General features: G+C 47.2%; 1 protein-coding gene across 2 annotated transcripts; it reads left to right on the top strand.

The window, feature by feature from the left end:
• The first annotated feature begins 4,134 nt into the window (after positions 1-4,134).
• Positions 4,135-20,214, top strand: CBX7 (chromobox 7). Of its 2 annotated transcripts, none has more exons than XM_042050523.1 (6): positions 4,135-4,307; positions 5,630-5,673; positions 9,629-9,694; positions 10,219-10,285; positions 10,867-11,206; positions 13,224-20,214. In XM_042050523.1, exons 1-6 carry the CDS (start codon positions 4,239-4,241, stop codon positions 13,367-13,369), a joined length of 732 nt encoding a protein of 243 aa, XP_041906457.1. In that variant the 5' UTR covers positions 4,135-4,238; the 3' UTR covers positions 13,370-20,214. The 2 variants fall into 2 exon arrangements, with proteins under 2 accessions (XP_041906457.1, XP_041906456.1); XM_042050522.1 differs by having other exon boundaries at positions 13,221-20,214.
• The last annotated feature ends 4,466 nt before the right edge of the window (positions 20,215-24,680 follow it).

Here is a 24,680-nt window from a genome sequence, read left to right as displayed (position 1 = left end):
AGTAGCTGAGCTCTTCAAGGAAGTCTGTGAAGAAACACCTACCTGGAGGTTCTCAGCCACGCCTGGCTGTGAGACGAGGTGCAGAGGAAAACAGCTGCCCACCAGGTTGATCTAACACTAAAGGACAAGTGCCAGCTGTGTTGGATTGAGAGGAACACAGTCTGGGATTCTGGCTTACCATCCCACTAAAATGGTCCTCTAGGGGCCTTAGATCTGCACCCAAGGCATGGCCACATTTAAAGGGAAGTAGTGGGTACTCACATCTGAAGAGGAGGGAAAGCTGAAGCCGACAACTGTCCTGTATGCTGTGTCACCGGTGGAGAAACCCCATGCTGGGCATATGGTGGTTAAGGATGGAAACAAAATGACACTTGAACCCACAGAAAGTATTTTTCCTCATGACAGACCTCAAACCAGAGCTCTCGGGGTCCTTTGCTTGGGCCAGATGATCCTTCCTCTACCCTCTAGGACTTGCTCCTTTGGCAAGGCTGGGGGACTTCCCCGTTTGTTTTCCTTGTGTCTCCTGTGTAACACCCGGAGGCAGAGCACTACTTTGGGCTGGGACTCACTGGCCATCCAGGGTCGGGAAATCCGAGGAGCAGATCAGAGCCAGGTGAGGAACGCACAGCAGCACAGCTTTAATCTTGTTCGCTGCCTGCCGGTGCCGAGGGCTCCGCGTAAGCCGAGGAGCTGCCAACTGGCAGCAGGGGGCAGCTGCATTCCTTCCACGCGTTTCAAGAAACTAACATTAAAAGTACTAATTGATGTGAGCATACCGATGGGGTAGTTTTTCTGCTGCCCTTAACTGCACTGGTACCCGGTGCATCCTGCGTGTGCCTTCCATGCATCCATGGGGCAACCGGGGCTGCTCCCCGGGGTCAGGGCAGCACCGACCGTGCCTGTTTACTGCTCTTTACTTTTGCGGTGTGTTAGGAGGCTGCCTGCCGAAACCACAGTGTGCAAATGAACTGGACCTGTGCTCTCAGGGCAGCAGGATGAGTGTCACCTACGGCTGATTAGACACGCAGCACCGCAGTGGGAGAGGCCGGTTCACCCCCCGGCTCGGACAGTCCAGCTGCTCGGACTCCCAGCTCCGGGACATTACGGAGCCGTGGCAGCACCGTACTTGCAGGCTGCCAGCGCTGGCTTCTGCTGCAAGGTCGTTTCTTGAAGCTTCACCAAGCAGCGTTTCTTCGGGGATGTGCTGGGTGGTTTTGAAGCTATGCTGATCTTTGCTGCAGTCTTCTGGGGAAAAAAAAAAACCCTCTTTGGCAGGATTAGGCTTTGTAGAATATAAATGACCATTAATAAATTCTTAGTGTTAATGTAAGTGCTTGTATCAACTGGAAGCTGAACCGCTTAATCAGGCTAGCAGCAATTAAAATGGTAATTTTTTTCTGTACTAGATTCTGCTGGCAATTTTTACTCAAGTAAAACTCTTTGAAGTTAATTGGAATTTTGATTAAAGCCTCCTGGATCTGGGTCTCTGAATTTGTACTAAAGAAGGTTCAATATTTGCTTTGGTTTTCTGCACATGGAGTTCACTGCTATATATTAGCGCGACTGTACAATTAGTGGTAACAAGAACAACTCCAATAAAGATTTCTGTAATCTAGCTCTTGATATACTTGAGAAAAGGTCTTTTATCACAGAATGGCTTTTAAAGTACTGCTAAAACAGGCTGTAAGATCTGAAAACCTTGATCGATTAAATTGTTTGTCTTAATTGTTTCCAGTCGCAACGAACGGCTTAGCAACATTCACTTAACGGTAATTCGGAACTCGGAGGGGGTGGGAGGATGGGAGGTGTTCTTGCTCTATGCCTTCAGCGCTCCGGTTTCGGCTGCCGACGCGAAAGAAAAAAACTGAAATTACATTATCATTGAAAATTATACTGAAATTACATTATAACCATTAGTAGAATGAAAAGTAACTGTGGTGGAACAGGTTTTAAAGGTAACGTTTTGTCCAAAATGTTGCAAAATAAACCCCAAACAAACACAAACTCCTGACCAGACTGCGCTGAGGCACTCTGTAGCATTTTGCGACCAGTACTTCCAGGCAAAGGAGTGCTTTTCTGAAAGCTGTGATATAACTGGTGCAAATACTCTTAAACTTCGCTTTAGGTTAGTTGCTGGTGTGAGAAAAGCAGAAAGAAAGAAGGGAATAATCATGTGGAAATTATACTGATAATACCAAGCATGTGGGTTCTTACTATATATCTCTGTTTATAAGAAGACTATTAGAGCTTGTGATCAAAATGCAGGTCAGTTTGGTTTTGAGAACTCCTTTGGCATCCATTAACAAAGTTTATATATATATATGTATTCTTGACCTTAGGGAGATGTATATCAAATAATGAGTTGTAAACATCCTGGACTAAGAAGTACAGAAGTTTATCGATAACTGAAATAATAATAACTGAAAGTTTGTTGTGACTAGGGGGCTTCTTTCTTTCTTTTATTTTATCCTAACGTGGTCATTGGAGCACAGTTTCTTCCACTTCCCAGTCTGACACCTCAGCGAGTAGATTCACATATGAGGAAAAGGAATACAAGCAGATCCTTGCAATCCAGAGAAATGTTCTAATATCCTTTTGTGTCTACTTTTTTCTAAAGGTCTTAATTTTGAGAAACAAATAAAATTTTACCTTAAATACTTTCCCTATTCTCTCTAAAACACAGACACAGAATATGAGAAAGGAAGAATTAAAAAGATAAAAACTTTTATTATTATTAGCAATAATTTTGCAATATAGTATAAACGCCTTGAATATTCAACAACTATGCTATTAAAGTACCAAAACCTTGCTATAAACTGCTAGTTCTGCCTAATGATTGTGGACTTTGAGCTCCTAGACGGCTGCAGCAAGGGTAAGCACCCTGCTAGTTACGCAATCCATACCTGTGGACACAGTATGTTATGTTGTGTGCAAATGAACACTTGCAGACTAAACAACTGACATTAACACACTCTCATCGTATATTTGCCATTTCTACAGTAAGGTTTGGCCTGTCTCAGACTTTGCATGCAAACAGCACCCAGTGACATTCAGTCACAGCAGAGGAGCAACTGAGCACACTTGTGGGAGAATAGGTAGTTGCATATGTAGAAGTAAGTCCCTGCTCTGATGTAAAAAGTTTCCTAGGAGACCTCAAAGTAAAAACCCTCAGTCTGTTGTTTGAAGCAGTGGTTGGGAAGCAAAAGCACGTTTCTGCATAGCAGATTGGTGAGCAAGGGAGCCTGGATACCTAAATGCCTGCTCATGATGTCCCTGTTTTCTCATGCCTCACCCAAGAAAGCGTTGGTCGCCTTGAAGAGGTGGCCTGAGGTCCTGCTTGTTCCACGATGACTGATAGCTACATGTGTGCTACGTCCACTGAGCGCCTTTGTGCTGGTAGAGGCCCAGAGGCACCCCCAGGACCTGGACATCTCATCGGCCGGACTGACGCAGCTGAATTGACGCTGAAACCAGGATTATCAGCTGGATCGACGCTGAAACCAGGACTGACATCCCATCAACTGGATTGCCACTGGAACCAGGACTGGTGATCCCATTTTCTCTTTTTTCCCTTTTTATTTTTCTTTCTTTCTCTTTCCCCTGCGCCCCCGCCCTTTAGTAGGTCAGGGACTAACATACCAATTTCCATGCCAACTGTGTAATTTACTAGTAAAACTTTCTGTTCGTTTGCGGGCCCTCGGACTTTCGTCGTTGCTTTCCACCACGAGCATTGACGAGTCTCGGGTGCTTCCTTCCCCTTAAAGGTGGGCCGTGGCAGGCACCTCGCGCTGAGGCACCTGCAGCGGGTGCCCGGGCAGAGGAGCCACGCCGGGCTCCTGCCGCAGCGCTGCTCCCGCCTCCCCGCTCTGCCGCTCGCCGCTTCCCCAGCCGCCGCCGCCGGCACGCGACCGCCGGGGGCCGCGCTGCTGCGGAAAACGCCCGTAAATGCCACGGCTCGGCAGCGGCGGGCAGCGCTCCCTCACGGCGCTACCCCCGGCGGGAGGGAGGCGGCGCGGCCGGGGCCGGGGCCGGGGCCGGGGCGGGAACCGCCTGAGGCGCCGCTCCCGCCTCCTTCGCTCCCTCCCTCACCCCCCGCTCCCGCCCCCTCGCGCGCGCGCCGGGGAAAACGTTGCGCAGGTTCTAAAGCGGCGGCGGGGGCGCGGCCGCGCGCGAGGGGGCGTGTGAGGGGGAGCGGCGGGGAACGGGCGCCACCGGCACAGCCTCGGCCCGCCCGCCGCATGGAGCTGTCGGCCATCGGCGAGCAGGTGTTCGCCGTGGAGAGCATCCGCAAGAAGCGCGTGCGGAAGGTGGGCAGCGGCGGAGCGGAGCGGGGCGGGGCGGGGGGAGCGCACCGGGACACCCCCCGCCCCTCCCGCCGCGCACCGGGAGGGGGAGGCGTGGTGGGCGCGCGCGCGCGGCTGCCCGGTCCCCGTCGCTGTCCCCCGGTCCGCGTCCCCTCACATCCGCGGTGGGGGCACCGGCACCTGCCCGAGGCTGGCGGGCGGGGGACACACGTGTTGCCCGTGAGGAGGGGGCGATTGTCGCTGCTGGGGTTCAGCCTGCCTGCAGGATGAGTGCTGGTGGTACCACACGGGAGAGCCCAAAGCGGAGAGGGTTTGGGAAGGCTCCCGTGACTCAGTTTCCCCAGCCGTGAAAGCGCTCCCGTCCCCGCAGAGTGTTGCAAGGATAAACCTGTAAGCATGCAGTGTGTAGAGATCATCCGGTGGAAAGTTCCTTATAGGGGAGTGTTTTCCAGCCTTGGGAAGCTGATGAGCCCCCCAAGAGGAAAATGAAACTGGTTCTCTGCCTCAAGTACCCTTGCTTTCCTTGCTCTGCTCTCCTGTAAGGGTGTCTGTGGCTGCAGCAGCGGCTCTTGCGAGAGTGGTCGTCCACAGACACAAAGGCCTTTGCCATGCTTTGGGAAGTGCTTAACAAACCCCTCAGTATAACATTAAATACTTTGATAGTTGTTCACATTGCTTGCGGAGCCCTTGAATGCAGTTTCCAATCACTACACTTTTTTTTTTTTTTTTTTAAATCTTGTACTTAGAGTGAATAAAAAAAAAAAAGCGTAGCTCTGAACTTCAGCTGTGAGCTGCTGATTGCTTGGGTCGAAAGGATGACTGCCTGTGATGGATGGAACAGTGTTTGAGTAGAGCATGTAGCAAATGGAAAGGAACATGCCAGAGATGCTTCATAGGTTCTGAAATACTGTGTTTCTTCTCTCTGCTTTAAAAAAAAAAATTCATCTGACATTTGCTCCTGGCATACATCTTCTTCCTGCATTTATGTGTGCTGACTTCTTGTAGGTTTGCCTGTGAATGTGTGAATGGTTCCGTCTTGCTCTCTGGTTGGCTTTTAGTGTTCTCCCTGCAAGCCTTCTGCAAAGCTGTGGTCCAAGGTGATGGTAGTACAAGCATGCTTAAACACCCCTGTGTGCCCATTTTTTGGAGAAAAAGGTATAGCAAATGTAGTTTAATGAGGAAGTGGCTATGTTTTGAAAATAAAGGGATGGGAAACAAGCTTTTTGGTTGCAGAGTTCAGTCCTGTTGATTGGTTGCATCTCATACTGTAGCCCATATTTGGTTCTGTAGTTCACCTGTTTTCTTCTGCCTTTTTCCACCCTCAGGGTAAAGTAGAATACCTGGTGAAGTGGAAAGGATGGCCCCCAAAGTAAGTTGTGTTTACTTGCCTGTTTTTTCTTTAATATTCCATAATAGCTTGCATTCTGCAGTTGAGAATTTCATTCATAATGGGTAATGTCTTGTCCCTCATTTCAACAACAATAACAAAACCAAAGAGCCACAAACCAAATTGAAATCTGTTTGTGAATTTGCAGCTAAGGAATACAAACTGTGTGCCAGTCTATTCTGACTGGTTTTTGCCACCACTGAAATATTTCATTGAGATGCTTTCTAGATACAAATGTTTTTAAATTCATTATGAGTTCAACAAAGAACCCGGATTCTTCTGAACTTGGAATGGCTCCTGCTTTTCTGAGTCAGCACCAAGAGGACCCCACTTTATTTTTAGAGCTGTCTGCTGCCTTTTAAAATAGAAAACATGTTGATGGTCTTGTCTTCCTCTCCTACTGCTTCCCCTCTGCAATTTACCAACGGAAAGGAGCAATGTTTCAGATTTATTGATTGTAGCCGAATGCAGGTGATCTTTGTCCCTTGAAAATTACCGCCATGCTTTCATTTCCTTGTCTGAAGCCTCTGTTATTCTGAGGGCCTTTTCAGCTTTTGCTTTGGTTGCTACATTGCAAAAAGGAAGAAAAGTTTGGGGTTTTTTTCAGCATTGCTGTGCACTGTTTACAGACATTTTCTCTCATTAAAATGCAGCTGCTTCTGAAGAAGAGCCACTGCTCTGAGCTTAAGCAGTCTGTAAAATGCTTTGAGATTAAGAGGATTAGGTAACTGGAGAATATTACTATGTCAGCTAGCAGTCTAGTAGAACAGCCTCCTGGCTAACCCATATGGGGCCGTGTCTTTGCTTTTCTGTTTGTGCCTGTGTGTGTACATACACGATGTGCGTGGGGACAGCAGTGTTACACACGCAGTTGCTCTGCTGTTGCTAAGCAAAGGGAGCTGCTTGTTACAGGTTCATCCTCGCAGCCGCAAAGTGAGGCCAGCCAGGATGGCTCTGACTGGCTGTACCTGGTGTCCAAGAAGCTGAAATGTGTTCTTGGGTGCCTAATTGTTTTGCCTAATCCTTATGATTATAGGCCATGTGTGAAGATAAGCCGCTTCCCCCTCTCTGGTGGCGGTGGGAGAGGGTGGCTTTATTCTTGAGTGTTCTGCTGTCAGAGTGTAACCTTGTTCACTTGTTGAGCACCACCTGCCACGTAGTGTGGGTCACTTCTTGGACTGCTTCAGCCTTTAATAGCCAAGTCTTACTTAATCACTGATAGAGGGTGGGAAATGTGTTTGGAGCCTCTGAGGCCTCATCCCCTCTTGGCCAGAATACCGATGTTTATCCCATTCTCCTTTCAACAAATGCATTGAAGTCCTTCTCTTGTAAAGTCCCTTGCCAAGAAGGTGGGCTGAGGCATGGTGTAATGTTTCTTAGACAGAGCAGGCCTTATTCTTAACTGCTGCCTTTCCTTGTCCTGTGCCTTGAAACTCTGGGGGAGACAGAAACACTTTGGGGAATTTAAAGCACAGTTCTCCTGGGAGCAAGGTGATGTCAGGGTTCTCTTATTTTGATGTATGGCATGTCCAAGCATCTTCCCTCTTCCCCCAAACTACAAATCTGAGGACTGCTGGGTTTTTTTTTCCTTACTCCTGCCGGCCTCCACTGTAACTGTTCCCTCAGTGGTTTGAATTACTTAAACCCAAGGTGCTCAGAGCATTGAAGTCACTTTTCATTGCACTGGCAGTCTCTGTTCCTTGTTTCTAAACATACATATGCCCGTGATGGCATGCAGCACCACAAGCTGTTTGTATCTTTGTGTTTGTTTCCTCATCCCACATCATTCCCTTCCGTAATTACCAACCTTGTTGCAATGCTCTTTGTAATCTCTGTACCTATTATGCCATCATTTCCAGTGAAAGTATCATGGAAGGGAATAAGGATAGGTCAGTAGTTTACTGCTTTCACATGAAATTCTTATTTCACTTTTTTTCCCCCTCTTCTTAATAAAAAATTCTTATTCATGCCCTACACCTCAGATTTATGGATTGCACTGCTGGAGTCAGGGAATGGAGGAGTGACTGTCTGATTCTAGCTACAAGCTTGTTTACAACTTGTGTTGGAGTTAAAAGGAGGGGGAAGAGGAGGAGTAGAAGGAGGGGGAAGGAAGATCATATGATCTGTGTTTTCCAGAGTGCCTGCTCTCTGCAGTTTGCTGCAGCCTGGGCTGTGTGTACCCATATATAAAGCTCTGTGTGCGCGCGCGCGCGGCAAACTCAACCATGTTTTTTTTATATGCAGTGTTTTGCCACTGCAGCGAAGCCAGAATCTGAACTGCAGAGAAAAAGGCAACACCCACCAGGGTGTTTTTTTTTAAGCAAATCCCTTTTCTTCTCTTGCCTATGAAAAGCAATCCAATGACTTTTTCCCCCCTTGTGGTGTTATTTTTCTTAAATTTGTAGGATGAGTGCCAGAATCCCTGCAGCTGGGAGGAAACCTTCCTCCTTTCAAACAGTATCTTGGCTTTGACAGCTCACAGTCAGGTTGCTGCAGGAGGCATGAGCAAAGGAGGGAGAGAGAGAGGGAGGGATCAGCTGGCTATGAAGACATGTCTGTTCTTAACTCTCTGATGTACAGTGCACCTTGAGATATCTGAATGTCCTATTTTTGTTTCTCTCTTTTGTAAAAGAATTGTATTCTCATTTCTAGACCCATCCTCCAGTAATGTTCCAGTATTGCAGTACCCTTCTTCTCTCTAATGGGGAGACAAAAGGGAAAAGCATTCCCAAACCACCTCCCATGTATCTCATGTCCTCACATGCAGCCTGTGCTTCATCCAGAAATGTAAACTTAATGCTTTCTTGCTGTTCAAAGGGACTGATACAATGCACCCTTCTGCACCTGCGTGTGACTCCTCTCTGGTCCTCCTCCCCAGGGTCTGGGAGGAGCTCTGCTTTCAGGAAAGTTAGTGTTCTGAGGCATTTGAGGATTCAGATTTACTTTCCTGCCTTAGAGTTTGTATAGTAGAGACATGACACCCACCTTTTCTGGGCAAGCATGACCCCTAAGAAGTAAACATGCCCCAAGGACCACTTTGTGCTTCTTTCAGCTTCCACAGTGGGAGCATTTTGGCTGCTTCTCCCTAGTATTAAGTGCAGCTGTGCTCTTTGGGAACCAGTTTTGGAGTTGCCTGCTAGGTGGGTTCAGCCCTTTCCTGAGCATCTGATTCCTGTCACAGCTGTCTGGCTGTCGAGGAGGGGAGTTGGGGCAGCGAATGACGCTGTTCCCAGGCTGCTTCGGGAGCATGAAGCCTGTTCGGAGCAGTGTGGGTGGCCCTGCCCACAGTGCAGTTGGGGTATTTGTGTCGATGAGCTCCGCTCGATAGGAACAACCTGTAGGGGGAGCCGAGCGGGAGGAGGAGGCGTTGGCAAGTGGCCATCAGCTTGCCCCAGGGCCCAGGTCCCAACATGTTTGGTTGAACGGCATCAGTGGAAAAAAACTACACTCTTAAATGAATCCTTTCAGCTTCAGTGATTAGAAGTAATTAATAATGCAGGTGAGAAAGCGTACTTACTCTTTGAGCACTCTAAATTAAGAGAGACCTATTTTTCAGAAGGATGTATCAGACCATGCCTCATTGTTCCATGGGGTTTGTTGGATTTGAGGGAGTGCTGCAGATGCGACCTGTTTAGGCATGGACTTAAAAACAGTTTGTGAGTGTCTGCACAGGCTTTGCACACAGTGTGGAGGGGGCCCTGGGGAGGAAAGTCTTCCCTGTTTTTGTACAAAGAGCTGCTTGATGCTTGGCCCTGCCTGTTTTGGGAAGCTGGGGAGGGAATGGCTGGGATTCCTCAGAGCTCTCGCAATGTTGTGGCAGGCCCCACCGACCCTTGTGAAGACAGTATCCAGGGCTGCAGCACACTGGTAGCAGGCCTGCAGAGAGAATGTTTCATTAAAATACTGTTTACTTTTTATTCCTTATGTTTTTCTTCAGATACAGCACATGGGAGCCAGAGGATCATATCTTGGACCCTCGCCTGGTAGTGGCTTATGAAGAAAAGTAAGGGCACGTGTTCTTTCTCTCCCTGGACGCAGCAAAAGAAATAGTGTCTTTATTTCATTGTATGCATAAAGTGCCCCTGTTGTCCCTACTTCAGTCAAAGATGAGATGTATAGCAATGAATCCCGCTTGATGTTTGTACCCTGGTGTTGATTGAGATGGTCAAGACAGGTTTAAAGCAGCTTTGATTGGCATTGTTGAGGAAATGAGGCCAAGAACAGGCAGCATTGAGCCAGAGAACAATCAGATTCAGGTTTTGATCAGGTCCAGAGCTGGACTGGAGTGATGTGAGGTGGGAAGTTTCTCTAACCCATCCTTGATTAGCTGTATCAGAGAAATTTCCCAATTGCAAGGTTTTCACTCCTACAGGAAGTAATTCTGGGATGTTTTCCAAGCTTACACTGGTCACCATTGGGTTTTAGTGAAGGAAATTGAGGGAGCTATGCTGTAGAAGGTTGAAGTCCCAACTAGGTTTTATGCTGTGGTATTTAGTACTCAGTTTGATTCATATTCCTCTTTCACAGGGAAGAGAGAGACCGTGCATCAGGGTACAGGAAAAGAGGCCCCAAACCAAAGCGCCTCCTACTGCAGGTAGCCTTTTGCTCTTCTGTGTATTTCTAACTCCTGTGCTGCTGTGTTGCTCCTCTCAGTGAGGTGGAAACTGTTTGCTGTTGCATGGACAAAATTGGAGGTAACAAGTTAACAACATGAAATCAGTGTTTAAGCAGATAATTTTAACCTGTCAGCTGAAGAGGTAGCTAATATGTCTTTTAAAAAGCAAAACAAAACAACAGCTCTTTCTCTCTGAACTAGGATTTTATAAAGTATGGGCCTGGGTAGTTGCAGGTTACCTTGTATGTGTGTTCTTTTAATTTCATGTTGAGCTTGGATTTTCCATCAAGTCAAAGGTAGCCTGTGGTTGGAAGTGGAGTTTCAGCATGCTTTCACTGTTGCCAAGCAAAGCAGCCAATCCTAGGAAGCAGATATTAGGAAGAGCTTAGAAGGCAGTTGAAGAGGAGAGAGAAATGGTGTTGTAGAAGCAGCATACCTTATCCTAGCTCATCTAGATGTTCAGAGACAGAACAAAGAATATTTTCCTGGTTCCCAGTGGGGAGCCCTGACTGTATGATCAGATGTCTGCTCTGACCCTTGCTGCGTTGGTGTCTTGGCAGCGGCTGTATGGCATGGACTTGAGGAGTGCCCACAAGGGAAAGGAGAAGCTCTGCTTCTCTCTTGCACGGAGGTTTGGAGGAGGAGACAGTAGCCTGCCAGGGGCCAAGACAGGGCAGGCAGAGTTTCCCGAGAAGACTGGGGGTGCAGTCCTGCCATTCTCTCTCCGGAAGCAACGCAAAAACCAGAAGTACCTACGACTGTCAAGGAAGAAGTTTCCCCGCATGGCGAGTCTGGAGAACCGAAACTGCAGACATGAGTTCTTCCTGAATGATGCCGTGGGCCTAGAGGCCAGGCAGAGCCCTGACGACTGGGAGGCCACGCAGCACACCAGCAAAGAAGGTAAGGCCAGTTACCCTTTGGCTGTGAAGTTCTGGGGCATGTGAAAGATGTTCTGCATCCTTCCTCCTTGATTACATCCTCCTGGGATTGTGGTTTAGGTCAGGTCTTCAGAGCAGCTCTTGTGGGCCCATATTATGTCCCTCTTGTTCGCAGGTTTTCTTTCTTGTTTGAAGAGCACAGATTAATTGTTTTTTTGCTCCTGTTGCCTCTCTGTAGTCTGACATCCCTAATGCCCCTCCCAGTGTTAGAAAACATGCAGAAGATACTGCAAGTTTTTCTCCTCTTAAGATTTTCTCCTGGCAGACGTGATACACAAGTGTGACAGAGATGAACTCTGCCTCTGTCCACATTATCCACACGTGCTCAGCCTGCTGCTTGGCTCAAAGGACTTTGTCTGGCAGTGGACGAGCTTGGACAGTGGCACTCCTCTCATAGTGCTGCTTTGAGAAGCATACAGGAATGCTGCTAGGAACTCACAGTGTACTCCCCTGCGCCCTCCTTCCCTTTCTTCTCCACACCCTTCTAAAGCCTCTTGCTATAGAGCTATGTGAGAGGAGGAGAGAGAGATGAAGTGAGGATGGTAACTCCTGCCTGATCCCACTGAGTAGGCAGCATGAGTGTAGGCATGGGAGATGTCCAAGCACATTTGGCATTTTGGGGAACGATACCAGCATCTTGTGCAGGAGGGCTGTGGGATGTGTGTGTTGCTCTCAGTTACCAGGGAAACTCTAGCCCTGCATTATTAGAGCTTCTGAAGGCGTAGCTTTCTTGAGGAGTGGAAAACCGGGGCTTGTGCTGGTTGTAGTAGCTAAGGGAATCCTGTTACTCCTTGCTAGGAGTAGCTGTTAGCCAGGCTGGATTAGGTAGAATCTTAGGGGAAGGGCTGTGTTCTGGAAGTCAACGCTATTCCCTCCTTTCTGAGAGAGATTGGAATGATGCTCAGAATCCAGGGAGGCAGCAGTAGGAGTAGCAGAGAGGAACCCAGTGTTACATCCTGGCGGTGAGGAAATGTGTGGGGCTGTTCTCCCTGGAAGCATGGGGCGCTAAAGCACTTGGGGATCAGAAGAGTGAGTGGCACTACAGAATTGTAAAACTGGTTTTGTTCTCCCCTTGACACATGGCCTGTGTGGAATCCCAGTTACTGTTAGGGGGAATTGGACTTTTTCTGGGGGGGGGGAAGTAGACACCCCAGGTGTTTGAGACAGAAGCCAGGAAATACACTCTTAAGGGGCTCTTGTTCTTTGCCCAGGTTGGGACAACAAGGCATATAGTGGACAGGTAGAGTGACAGGGAGAGGGTGTGTTTTCTTCCTCTCTATTTACGTGGCAGTCTCTGGGGGCTGTGGGGAAGTGAGCCTTTAGGTGGCTGAGGGGCTGATAATTATTCTTACAGTGAGAAAGTGCAGGGGTGCTTGGGTTTCTTGTATGGAGCTATCTGGGAGAGAAGGAGGAATATGAGAAAGGAAGAGCAGCTTCTCCATGGAGCACTACTGAGGGATTTTTGAGAGAATCACACCCAGGCTGCATTGCAGGTGCAGTACGAGGTAGACCCTCCATTTTGGCTCCCTTTGACTCCCCTAGGAGTATCTAAAGAGTGTATGTAAGAGATTTTAAGTTTTGCCTTTTTTAGCAGGATAGGGCATTTAGAAGCAGGTGAGCTCAAACCAGGGTGAGTGTGCTTTGCTGTCACAAAACCAAGTTAGGGGCTGAGATGGGATGAGAGGTATTGGGGAATTGTGGACGGTTAGATGAACTTGGTTTTACAGGGTCTTTTGACCTCTGTGTAGGCTGCTCTGATATCACTGTGTATCTGGACACCTGATCCTCCATTTTCCCTTAGCCTCTGAGGGGAGGGCTTGCACATGTTCTTTCTTGCTCTGTACATGCAGATTCAGTACAGACTGATTTCACCTACGGTTTGTCAGAAAGGAGACCCTTTTTCCATCCTTCCTTTCCCTCTCCCTTCTTTCTTCTCTGTTCCACTAACATGCTCTCATCTGCCTTTCTTTCTGCAGCAGATGTGGATGCCAGTCTCCCTTGGATCCCCACTGTGCCCCCCAGCGAAGTGACAGTGACAGACATCACGGCAAACTCCATTACCGTCACTTTCAGAGAAGCACAAGTGGCTGAGGGCTTCTTTCGAGACCGGAGTGCGCAGTTCTGAATCTCTGTTTGCAGTGCTCCCCAAAACCACTGCTTTTAGGGTGGGGCTACGGAAGGGTTACGTTACCCCTTAAGAGAAAAAAAAAATCCAAAATGTCTCCTCTTAAAATGTTTACAGAGACCTTTTTTTTTTTCCTCCTTTTTCCCCTTTCAGATACGCAAAAAAGGGCAGTGTAGGGGGTGTGTGTTTGTCATTGCTTTGTCCAGCTGAAAAACTGACGGCCCTTTCCCTGGCAAAGACTCCCCTCCTTGATGTGAAAGCAGCAGGCTGAACAATTCGCCTTTTATCCTGTCAAGTGGCGGCAGCTGCATTTGTGGGGAGAGGGCATGTGGAGGTGGAAAGAGAGCTGGATCTCTAACCTGCCGCCTTGTTCTGCAATTGATATCCCTTGGATAAAGATACATGTCTGTACATTGCTCTTCCCACCTTCCTCCTCCCTCTCTTCCTGCAGCAGCGAGAGGCGATGGATCCTACCTGTGTAGATAACTCCAGCCTGTTAAGACTTTCTCTCCAGTGCTGTTTTCCCTGTGGCCTGCTGTCAGGACTTCAGAAACGTATTTGCCTGTCTGTGGTAAGTCAGTCTTTGCAACATGGGTCTGTATAGGCAGCAGAGCTTTCTCCCCTTTGATCGTTGATCATGCGGAAAGACTGAAATGCATCTCTGAAATCCAAATTGGCAACATAAATTCAATTTGCCCTCATTAAAAGCTCAGAAAGCCAGCATAGTTGAGACATACCATTCTGTATATGCTAAACAGGATTTCCAGGCTTGGCTCTGCTGCATGAGGAATGTGTTATGGAAAGTGGGGTCTTCTTACCCTTTGCCAAATTCAGTATTAATAACAAATCCTGCCCTGAACCTGTGGTAATAATTTGGTTGAAAACTGACTCCTCTCCCCTGGGAGGAGGGGCTAATAGGACAACTGAAGCATTGCCTGGCACCGCAGATATCCAAGATACTGGCACAGGCCCAGGACACGGGAATTGGACAGAACTGAGCTAGAAATGGACCTTGATTACCAGCAAATTCTGCTCTTGGATCCCATAGAGAGATCCAAGATAAACAACATGTGGGGAAGGCATGTATTAGATTTGAGGAGAGGAAAAATTCCTAATTCTTAGCAATGAGAATTCTTGGATTGTGCTGCCTGAATGATACTCTTCCATGACTCCAGTCTCCTCACAGTATCTGTGATCCTGTACTACTTTACTGATAGGAACTTCCCCTTGGAAGGCTTAAAAATCTTTGCCAAGGAAAGCAGTCTGCATTTCAATAGACCTGCCTGATCTTGCACTTAAAAATGCCTTGTGCTGGACTGCCTGTGACACTTTGAGATTTTTGAAGAATTGCTGTATTTTGAGTTGGTAGTTTAGCATAGCATCTGTTCTTGCACATGCATGTTCTCTTCCATTTTTAAAAGCAAATTTTATTTAAATAACTTAATTTTATAAATATAGACCTTTTCCAATGGAAAGCAAGAAGAGTAAGGTAGAGTCTAAAGTGGGAACTGCGGGACAGAGTGCTGCAGGGTAACATTGGCTACTGTCATGATTACTGTCCCCAAATACTATGTTTCCTTACTCCACCCCACCTGAAGCATCTCTTATCTGCTGTATTTATTCGAAATGAAGCTATGAGCCTTGTTAGCTCTGAGATAAAGACACCTGTGGAAATCCTCAATGTGTTACTTTGAGGGGCTCGGCTACTGGCCTGCAGAATTTGGGAGCTCTAGGGTTTCTGGTCCTCCAAACATCTACTTATTGTAAAGTGCTTGGACTGGAACTGTGGGTTTTTACTAGAAGCAGTTTTTACCTCATTTAGGATATGGCAGCTCAGTGTAGATTTAGGATTTCTCCTTCCATCTCAGAGCTGTTTGAGCAGGCCTGTCTTTCATGCCGTCACAGCAGTTTCAGGATTGCTGGGAAGATCTTGAATTTCTGGATTGACCTTTTGTCTCTCAAAGAAGTAAGATGGGAGTTTTATTATGGAAAAATCTGAGAGGGTGAGAAATGGAAGCTGGGGGGGAATTATGTGGTGGGAGGAAGAGTGAGTGGGAAAGAAGCTTGCAATAGCTAGCAAGGCCAAGCTGATGAGGTAAGCATGCAGGCGCAGGATGTTTGTTGAACGTGGGTGTCCAGAGCGAAGCTTCTGTGTCTGGAGTTGCACCCTTTTTTGCAGGATGTGGGGTCAGACGGTGTTGTTACCATCACCCACACACCTCCTCTTCCTGACACCTGCCAAATATGCTGAATACCTACATGTCTCTTCTGTTGTGAAAGTGGACACACCACATGGCCCAGTCCACTCTTGCAGGTTGGAGCAGGTCAGGTAGTGATGGTTGGAGAAGCATAGTGTTTTAGGTTATTTTAAAAAAATGTCTTGAACTGCAGCTCATCCTGCTAAATCTTCATGGCATTTATAGGATCTGGTTTCTTTATTCTAGTGCAGCAACTGCTGCCTTTGTCATGTCTTCATCTCAAATGTACAAATACACCAAAAAAAGCTTCCTATTTACTAAGTTCCTGCCTTTGGCTGACATTGGAAGCAATATCAATCCTGCAGCAGGAAAGAGCTTGTCCTAATAAACTAGATTTCCATCCTCTGCTTTTCTCTCCACTCACCAGCTGACACTTCTCAACACTTTGTTTTGGCACTTTTCTTTAAACATATTTTCTTTCTCTTGCAGTGGAGTTTTCAAAGACTTGTGGTGGTCTTTCAAATAGGATCCACCTACAGCTTCATATCTTAATCATTTTTTTGGATCAGGCTATCTAGTGTTCTGCTGGTGACTAATCATCTTGCTACATGAAGTGTGGAACAAAGTACCTGGCTGCCATGCTGCTTTGTGTCAATGAGGAGCTAACCATAATGGGGTTAAGACACAACAAGCTGCATGTGCGTGGGTTTGGGGGGGGGGGGGGGGGTGTGAAGAGGAGTTTGTGGTAGGAAAGTAAGCAGTTACTTTGTTGGCGTGGACTTTTTTTTTTTGACATTCGTGAATTCTTGTTTATCTCAAAGATCTTTTCGAGAAGATTTTTCTCCTGATCTTTTTAAAGTGTGGCTCTGTTCCACATTATCTGCTGACATATCACTGTAAACTTCCTTGGTAGAGCTGGTCTTCAGGGACTTTAAAATTAGCTTTATTCCACCTCTGCAGGTGTAGAGAGGGTTTTACTAGTGATGGAAAGGTAGGTTGTCTGGGTTTGTCTCTTCTCCCCAATATTGTCCATCTGCCAGTTCAACCCCAAACCTGACAGTTGAATTGGGACCTCCTGTGCTAACAAATCATGAAAATCAGATGCTGTGTCTGGATCTTTGTTAAGCATTCCGTTTGATTAGAAGAGCCAGAATAGCATCCAGCTGAAGCTGAGCTTAATAATTCTATTTGAAGCACAAGCCAAGAATAGAAATGGGCTAACTCTCCCATACCTTGTTTGGCTCCATGGCTGTAAACAAGAAAAATAAACTTCAGCCAGTGGAAATTACTGAACTGTACACAAGAAGCAATGTTCTCGAAGAACTGCTCTAATAGTCATTCTTAGAACTGTTTCCATGTGAAAATTTACTAGCAGTGTTGGGGGACAGAAGTGTTTATTTCATAGATCTTGCAGTGAACTCACTGTATATGTGACAGAACTGAGGGGCTTCATGAGACTGGAAAGCCTTTATTGTTAACACTGTGTTTAAAAAAATATATGGAAAGGACTGCCTCTGTTCCCAGATGGTTATAAACTAGATGTTATTGCTGTGATATACAAGTGATGCCTTGGAACAGCAAGTTTTAACACGTAAATAGTGGCATTAAGTAGCCTCCTGCATGCTCCTTATTGTCTTGAATTTGCTTGGGGGCCCTTCTGCTTGTGAAGTCAGACTAAGGTGATTCTTTTCCTTTTTTCTTTATTTTTTTTTCAAGCAAGACCAGGATATTATTGTGAGAACACCCAAAAGCAGTTCCATTTGCCAAAATAAGCCCAAATTTGTTAGTGAATTGACTCTTGTTTATGTCAGAGCTCAGACATAGAGAAGCTTATTGAGAAATGAATGGCTTTGTTATTAGTGTTGTGAAACTGTCCAGAATTGTTCTTCTGGTGTTTTGTGACTGGATGTATAAAACTGTTTGTTCACCTCACAGGGGGCCCTTGGCCCCAGTACTGTTTCATGCTGTATGCCAGCTAGTGCTGCTTGATGGTTTCACTGGAATAGAGAAGGGAGGCCTCACACAGGTCAAAAAATAGGCAGGGTAGCTCAGGCAAGACCCTCCGTGGTAGCCACTACAGAGGCTGGGGTGTGGAACACAGTGGGGGCTGTTAACCACATCTGTGTATTAAGCAAAGCAAAGTCTACCACCACCTCTCCACCTCTTCCTCTCCTCCAGCTTTGAGCTTTTGTTTTAAGAAACAGGGAAAGTAAAAACCTCATTTTCTAAAGCTAATTGGTATCTACCCATGTTCTGTCCCTCCCTGGTTTACTTGCAGCCTAGGAAGAAGAGGGCAGTGGGCCTTTCTGGGAAAGTAATAGGGACAAATGCACGTCAGGGAAGGGAGGGACAGAGTTGCCTCGGAGCTGCTCTCACTAGGTGGTTGAGGAGGGGCCTTTGAGTGAGCTGGCAGTTGAGAGAGAAGGTGTGTTATAAACAAAGAACTTGTAGTGAAACGGATCCCTTGCATCTGTGAGTGGAGTTGTGAATGGGCCCTGCAGAGAGGTGAGTGCTGCATTTATGTATCAGTCTTCTGCCATTTGGGAATGCAAGGGAGGTGTGTACGTTGACAACTTGCACAGGGTAATTTCTACATGAAAATGTATAGCATTGGAACACGTTGCTTTTGTTGCCATGCCTGTTGTAAAGGTTTTCCCCAAGGGCATGATAAACTTGTTTTGAGATAATAGCTTATGATCAACAGGCCACGTTGTCCTGTGCCTGAACTTACTGTCCTCACGGAGAAAGTGTGAGCTTCTGGGTGTCAAACCACCTGGATTCCACGCACGAAGCTGGTTAGGATAGGAAGGCTTATAAAACAGCCCCAGGACAACTGGAAGGCGAGAGAAGCAATCACTTAAAATGGAATTCAAACCCTTCAAATCCTTTCCTGTAACTATCACTTGCTGTAGAGATGACCCCTTTTTCTCTTCCACCTTTCTCTTCCCCCTTAACTTCTTGAAGTATGGTGGCTGTGCAGGGAGCAGGCAGGCAGATGATGCTAATTAACTGGGAGTGGCAGAGGCCTAGCGCTCCATGGGAGCATTTGGGGCTGCAGTGGATTGCTACAAAGTTGGGATGGAGTAGACGCTTTGCTGCTGAGATTGCCTTACCTGCTGTGGGCTGCCCTGTAATAATGCTAGGGGTTCTTCTCCGAGAGCACCAGTTGGATGTTGAAAGGGAGAACTCCTAAGACTGTTCGGAACCTCCATCACAGCTTATCTCATTACTGGGGTAGCAAAGTTTTGGCTGGGAGGGGTATTTTGGAGGAAGAGGAGGTGGAAAACCTTTTTTTATTATTATTATGTTTTTTAACCAGAAAATGTAGTGTCAGCACAAAGAAGCTTTTTGCAAATCTGTCAAAATGTTAAGCAGCTTTTTTTTTGCTTTTAAATCTGAAGTATGTTTTGAAGCACTTTGGAAATACAAAGCACTAGGAGTGCTAAGTACTCCTTATCATCTGTCTAAAAGTGGCATTTGAAAAGTAAAAGATGTATCTGTTTCAGGCCGCTGGCTGCTCCTTATCATTTTTCCAGAGCTGCCACCCAGCCCTTTGCCTCCCTCCCATGGCTGGAGATGGGGAGTGTACTCCACCATGCCAGGAGCAGAGGGCTCCCTAAGAGAAAAGAGGAGACCTGCTAAATCCCTCGCTTGCCTTTGGGGTGCCGGTTGGCTTCCTCCCTCCCCACCTCCTTTGACTGAGGAAAGGGAAAAATGAAGTTGAGTTTCAGTTTGAGTGGTCCTAGTCTGGAACTATGACCGTTTCTTCCAGCTCCGGAGACATCTTTATAGAGTTTCCTGTCTGACAAATTGCACCTTATTAGCTTAATTGAGGAACGAGGAGATGTCTGTCCTTCTGCAGGGAGTGGGGAGAGGAAGGGAGGGTGAACCAGGAGCTGTCTTCAGTAGCTACTGGATTTTTCCAGAGGCCATTTCCTCACCTCATCTCCAGGAGAACAGCAACAAAAGAACTAAAATAATTTAGATGAAGCTTTTGTTCTGTGTATCTCAAGAACCTTTTGAGCAGGCTAAGGGGGGAGAACCCTTTTCCCTCACCTAGTCAGCTCCACAGCGTGGGGTTCAACGTCCCAGTTCTCTCGTTGGGTTTTAAGCAGCGATCTTTTCCCTCAGCGTACGCACATCGTTAGAACTCTTTTGCACACTGGCTCATCTAATTTGGTGTGCTCCCTTTCTGTTGCAGGGGGAAGATGGGGGACAATGGGGTCGGTTAGAGGGAAGGGTCCCTGATTATTTTTGTTCCTGTCTCTTCAGTTGTTGCTGTTGTTCCCATCAGCACGCTAGAGTATTGGAGTCTTTGCACACAGAAAGCTTCCTTTTGCACAGAATGAGCTTCTAGCTTTTGTACAGACTAACTGAATGTATTTGGGGAGGGGGGGAAATAGGGAGTAAACCAATTCCAAACAAACCAATCAGAGTATAATGCCTTTTCTGAGCGAGTATGTGCTGTAAAAGGAGATTGTAATAGCAAAGGGAGGGCAGGCTCAAGTATAATTTGACACAAAGTGTGGTTTTATTTTTGTACTGATATGGATAAGAGACTGTACAGCATCTATTTATTTAGATGATTTATGTGGTAAATGTTGCAAACAAAATTATTAAAATATTAAATATGAGAACTGACATTTACCTCGTGGTATGTTTGTGTGGTCATTTACCCCCCTCCCTTGCTTTAATTCTACAGCTGAATTATTTTCCAACAGTCACTTCTATTGGTGTATAAACATTCAGTGCAGCTGGAAAAAGAATGGAAAATGTGCATGCGTGCGTGAGGAAGATCAGTAAAGAAGGATCGATGAAGAATGGAGCCTGCAAAAGGCTGTTTCTGACATTACTTTGATTGGAGGAGGTCAAGTTTTTATTAATTTTTAACCCACTGGGTAAGTTAGAGCTGTACAGGGGTGACCTGGGATGACTGGTCTTGGATGGATTACAATTTGAAGAGGAGAATACCAATGGCAGGGTGGCTGCAGCTCTGGGTTTAGGGAGTTCTCTACATCCTTGCACAAGGCTGCAGTGCCAGGACAGCTCTGCCCCAGTACCAGGAGAGTGCTGGTGTGCCCCATATCCTGCATCTTATGGCAATGCAGAAAGTCTGAGATGAGGCCTGGGCTGCCAGGCATGCTCAGCAGGAAAGCAGCTCTCTTCCAAGCCAAAGCCTCTGATGGGTTGGCCAGCAAGGCTTCTGGGGACCTCTTCAGGAGCACGGATGCTCCTGGGTACAGTTTGGCCCCTGGTTCACCCCATGGCTTAGCCAAGGAGCCTGAGTCCTGGAACTGCTGATACTCCATGGAGAACATCCCAAGTGTCATTTAGTTCACTTGGGTGGCTGGCTTGCTCCCTCGAGGTGTGTCCCACTCCATCCCCTGTGGAGGGGGAGGCCAGCTGTTTATTGAGGTACCTGGGCAAGAGAATGGGGCTGTCTGAGATGCCTCTAGTAGATGTAATGTGGGGGTGAGCCCTGCACCTGAACGCAGCTATGGCATCAATCACAAAAGCATGTGGAGCAAAAGCAGAGGGGGATGGGTTGTATTGCCTGAGTCAGTCATGGCTCAAGGCAGCGTGGTTAGGTCTTGCCTGTGTAACCAAAGTGCTGTCAGCATGCTTTGCCTTGAGGCAGGGAAGCTGGAATTGAGTGATGGCATCAGAGCAGGACTCCAGCCAGCCACTTATTTTCTGGCAGCAGCTAGCAAGTCAGGTGAAGTTGTAAGAAACTGCAGTGCAGAGTTACGGGAAAGCCTGCTCTGGAGATTGTGTCTTCCTACCTCTGCCAATGCTGCAGAGGCTGGCTGGTGCTAGAAACAGCTTGTCCTTTTGCATGCATGTGTTGGCTGGATTAAAGGTTAATCTGGGCAGTCCTCCTTTTTTTTAATAAGCTGTTGCTATGCCGCCCCTCTGATCCGTGCAGTGCAGCCGACTTGCCTTGCAAAGCTCTCCCCATCGGATGCCTGAGAATAAGGGCACTTGGTGAAAGGGGAAACCACACGATTGGAGCAGTTCAGTGTTCTCCGAGAAGCACAGAGTGACATGCAGCTTCTGTGACCCCTGCGATGGCAGTCACTTCCTGTCTGTTCAGTGCCACACAGCCTCCCTTCTCTTGCTCCTTCTCTTCACACGATTTTGCTTGCCAAGCAACTGTTTTTGAATCAAGAATGCAAGAAATCTGGGGGACTTGTGTAATCATCCTGATCCAGTGGCAGCCTGGGCAGCTGGGCCTGCTTTGGGAACTCTTAGACAGGCCCCAGGGATATCATAGCATCCCACTGGTGTAGGCACAGTACAAACCCCATGGGCCTTTTCTCTCTGCTACATCAAAAAGTCAGTGGGCTGGAGGGCTGGTTGTTCTGGCTACTGCTTGGGTCATGCTGAGCGACCCACACCTGGTGCGCAGGAAGTTACGTGGTCAGCTCCGAGGGACCTGCCTTTGCTTGTGTGTGTTTCAGAGCTGCAGCAGGGAAATCCCAGCACACGTTGACCTGGATGCCCGTAGTGCCAAGGGTTTGCTTGGAAATGTACACTGCATTGGCTTGAGGGGGTGGGCTGTGTGCAGCTGTTTCTAGTGTAGGTGAGGGAGTGACCATTTGCTTTCCAAAATCTGCTTCTCCTGACAGTGACCTCACTGGAGCAAAGAGCAGCAGAGTCTGTTGATGAACCCTTGGAGCTGTTCTCCTGGGGATAAGTGCTGCTAATCCAGCCAGGTCCACAAAAAATGAGCTTGAGGCAGCCACTGACTTTGAGCAGGTGATTTTCCCATTCTCAAGTGCCATTTCAAAAACACATAGAAATGTTCTCGCACCTGCTGCTGTTCCCCTGTGCTCGTCCACCACTGGCCGGGGTTTTGATGTGAAAGATCTTGTTGCTCTCCCAAAGCTTATTGCTTCCAGGCACTGAATTCCTGGTGCTAGTAAGAAGTGTTACAGTGTATCCTTCGGCTCCAGGGTCTTGCAGGCAGCGAGTTGCCAGAAAAATACTTTATTTCAGTGTCTGTAGTGAACAATAGCTGTTCCGGGAGGGCTGTGCTCCCAGGTGGGTTGGTTTTTTTTAAGTTTTTTACTGGAATTTTGAATGAAACAAAGAAAGTGCCCAACAATGCCCTGAACAGCTGGATATTCTGCTACTATTTTGCTTTGTGAGAGTAAAAGTTACATGAAAGTGTTAGGCGATACCTGTGCAACGGCAGCTCGCAGTGATTTGAGCAGTCACTGTGGCTGGAAAGAACATTCTGCTGACAGGTGGAAGGAGAAAATAACTAGAGAGAGCACATGGAGCTCCCTGAAAAGCTGCTGCCCCTTCTGGTCCATGGAACAGGGTGCCTTGTGCTCTTGTCCTGAGGTGGGGTGTGCTGTTCATGACCCACACATCTGTTTTGGGATAAGGCCACCAGTCTTGGCTGCTGCACATGTGTTTGTGTAGCCATGTAAAGACTTTTCCCCCTTTTGATTTAGCCTGCTTTTGAGGGTGGATGATATTGCTAGTTGAAAGTTCAGTTACTTGACACTCAGCTACAAATGTAAAAGCAGTTGTTTAAAAAGAGTGAACAGTAACAAACAATTTAAACGTGGATGGTGTTAATGAACACTTAATGTGCAAAGTTAAAAAAGTGAGAAGCAAAATGCAGTGGGTGTGATGGACTTGTTCTTTTAAAGTCACCTTCAAGCATGTGAAGAACTGAGATTAAAAGAAGGTGGTGTCTAGAGAAAAGGGGCAGTCCAGAAGGACTTGACCCAGTCTAGGTGAGAGTCTTGGGCTTTTTGTTCTTGCCTGTCCTGTGATGCCAAACACCTGAGAAAGGCCCTCTTAGAGCCTATTCTCGAAGTGAGGGATATGACCTAAATGCAGAATTATCAGTGATGAAGCACGTTGTGGTTCATTCCCTGACCACAGAAACATCTCCTTCTCCGAATTGTTCACATGTCCTGAACCAGGGTCCATGTGATTGTCTCCATCAGCATTCAGCAACCTCTCCATTAACCCCCCTTCAAATGGGGATATGGCAGTGGGGAGCACGTCCTCTCCTGAGTCACTTTTCCTCTGGGCAGGGAACTTATGTTGGCTGCAATATTTCAGCTGCTAAGGTGAAAAAGAACAAAACACTCTGACAGATCTTGCCTGAAATCACAGGCAGTGAGGAAAACATTCATTTTCCTACCTGCATGCCTTGACTTTGGGAAATCCATCCCTGCTAGTACTGATATTATAGCCATAATATAGCCGTTTCCAGAATACCCTCCTTCTGGGTGAAACCCCTGAGCAAGAGGTGGAAAGGGAAAGCGAAGATGAGTGCAAATGGAGAAAAGGTTAGCGAGTGCCACAGGGGCTGGGGGGGGTCCCTGCCAGGCCAAACGAGGAGCAGGTAGTAGAGGGATTCCAGTGCTCTTGCAGGTACCTTGCTGGTCACAGTGGGCTGAGAAAGAGCAGCAAATGCAGGACAACCATCGCCTACAGTTCTCATCACAGCTCCCACTTTTGTCACAGGGTATCTGGAATGCACTGCCTCCTCACCCAAAAACCAGGTGTAAAAGCAGAACAGGCCAGATAAGGTCCTCCAAGTAAGGGAGGACCCTGAGTTCCACACAAAAACAACTGCAGGGCCGTGAGCTTCCATTTTGAATCACAGAGAATGATTTTTGACTGAGATTTTTGTCTTTTTAGCACCTGCAAGAGAGTGTAAAGTATGTTGCAAATTAATTAGGGGTTTGCAGTAATGGTCAGGGCAGGGAATTCCTCTAAGTGACTTAACATTTTTTTGGTTTCTTTACAGTTTTACATAGCACGGTTGGCCTGTTTACCTTGTGGTACCTTATACTGGCTCAAAAATTGTACCTTGTACCGGCGCCCATGCCAGTTAAACTGAATAAAAAAAAAAAAAAGAGAGAAAGAAAATATTCAAGCACCTTTATTGCTAGTTTTCGCGTTGGTATGTGCTTCAAGGCTGCCTGCTTCCCCACTGGCGAGAGGGGGTGACGGTGCATCTGCAGCGGGAGGAGAAGAGGCTGCCGCCATTGTTTTAACTAAAAAAAAAGGCCCCGTTCGGGCGGGAAGGGGCAATACCGCCGCCATGCCGGGGATCTGCCCGGGCGGGATTCGCTTCCCTC

Source organism: Corvus kubaryi, unplaced genomic scaffold (genome assembly GCF_017639235.1).
Source record: "Corvus kubaryi isolate FWS band 111438036 unplaced genomic scaffold, C.kubaryi_AGA036_p1.0 74, whole genome shotgun sequence".
Taxonomy (NCBI): domain Eukaryota; kingdom Metazoa; phylum Chordata; class Aves; order Passeriformes; family Corvidae; genus Corvus; species Corvus kubaryi.
The sequence above is the reverse complement of the archived record's forward strand: the minus strand, read 5'-3'. Positions and strand labels throughout refer to the sequence as shown.

Excerpts from the sequence above, each read along its gene's own strand:
- CBX7 (XM_042050522.1), top strand. The coding sequence starts at position 4,239 with ATGGAGCTGTCGGCCATCGGCGAGCAGGTGTTCGCCGTGGAGAGCATC. Across the intron at positions 10,286-10,866 it reads CAAAGCGCCTCCTACTGCAG|CGGCTGTATGGCATGGACTT; the intron begins GTAGCCTTTTGC and ends GTGTCTTGGCAG. Across the intron at positions 11,207-13,220 it reads GCAGCACACCAGCAAAGAAG|CAGATGTGGATGCCAGTCTC; the intron begins GTAAGGCCAGTT and ends TTCTTTCTGCAG.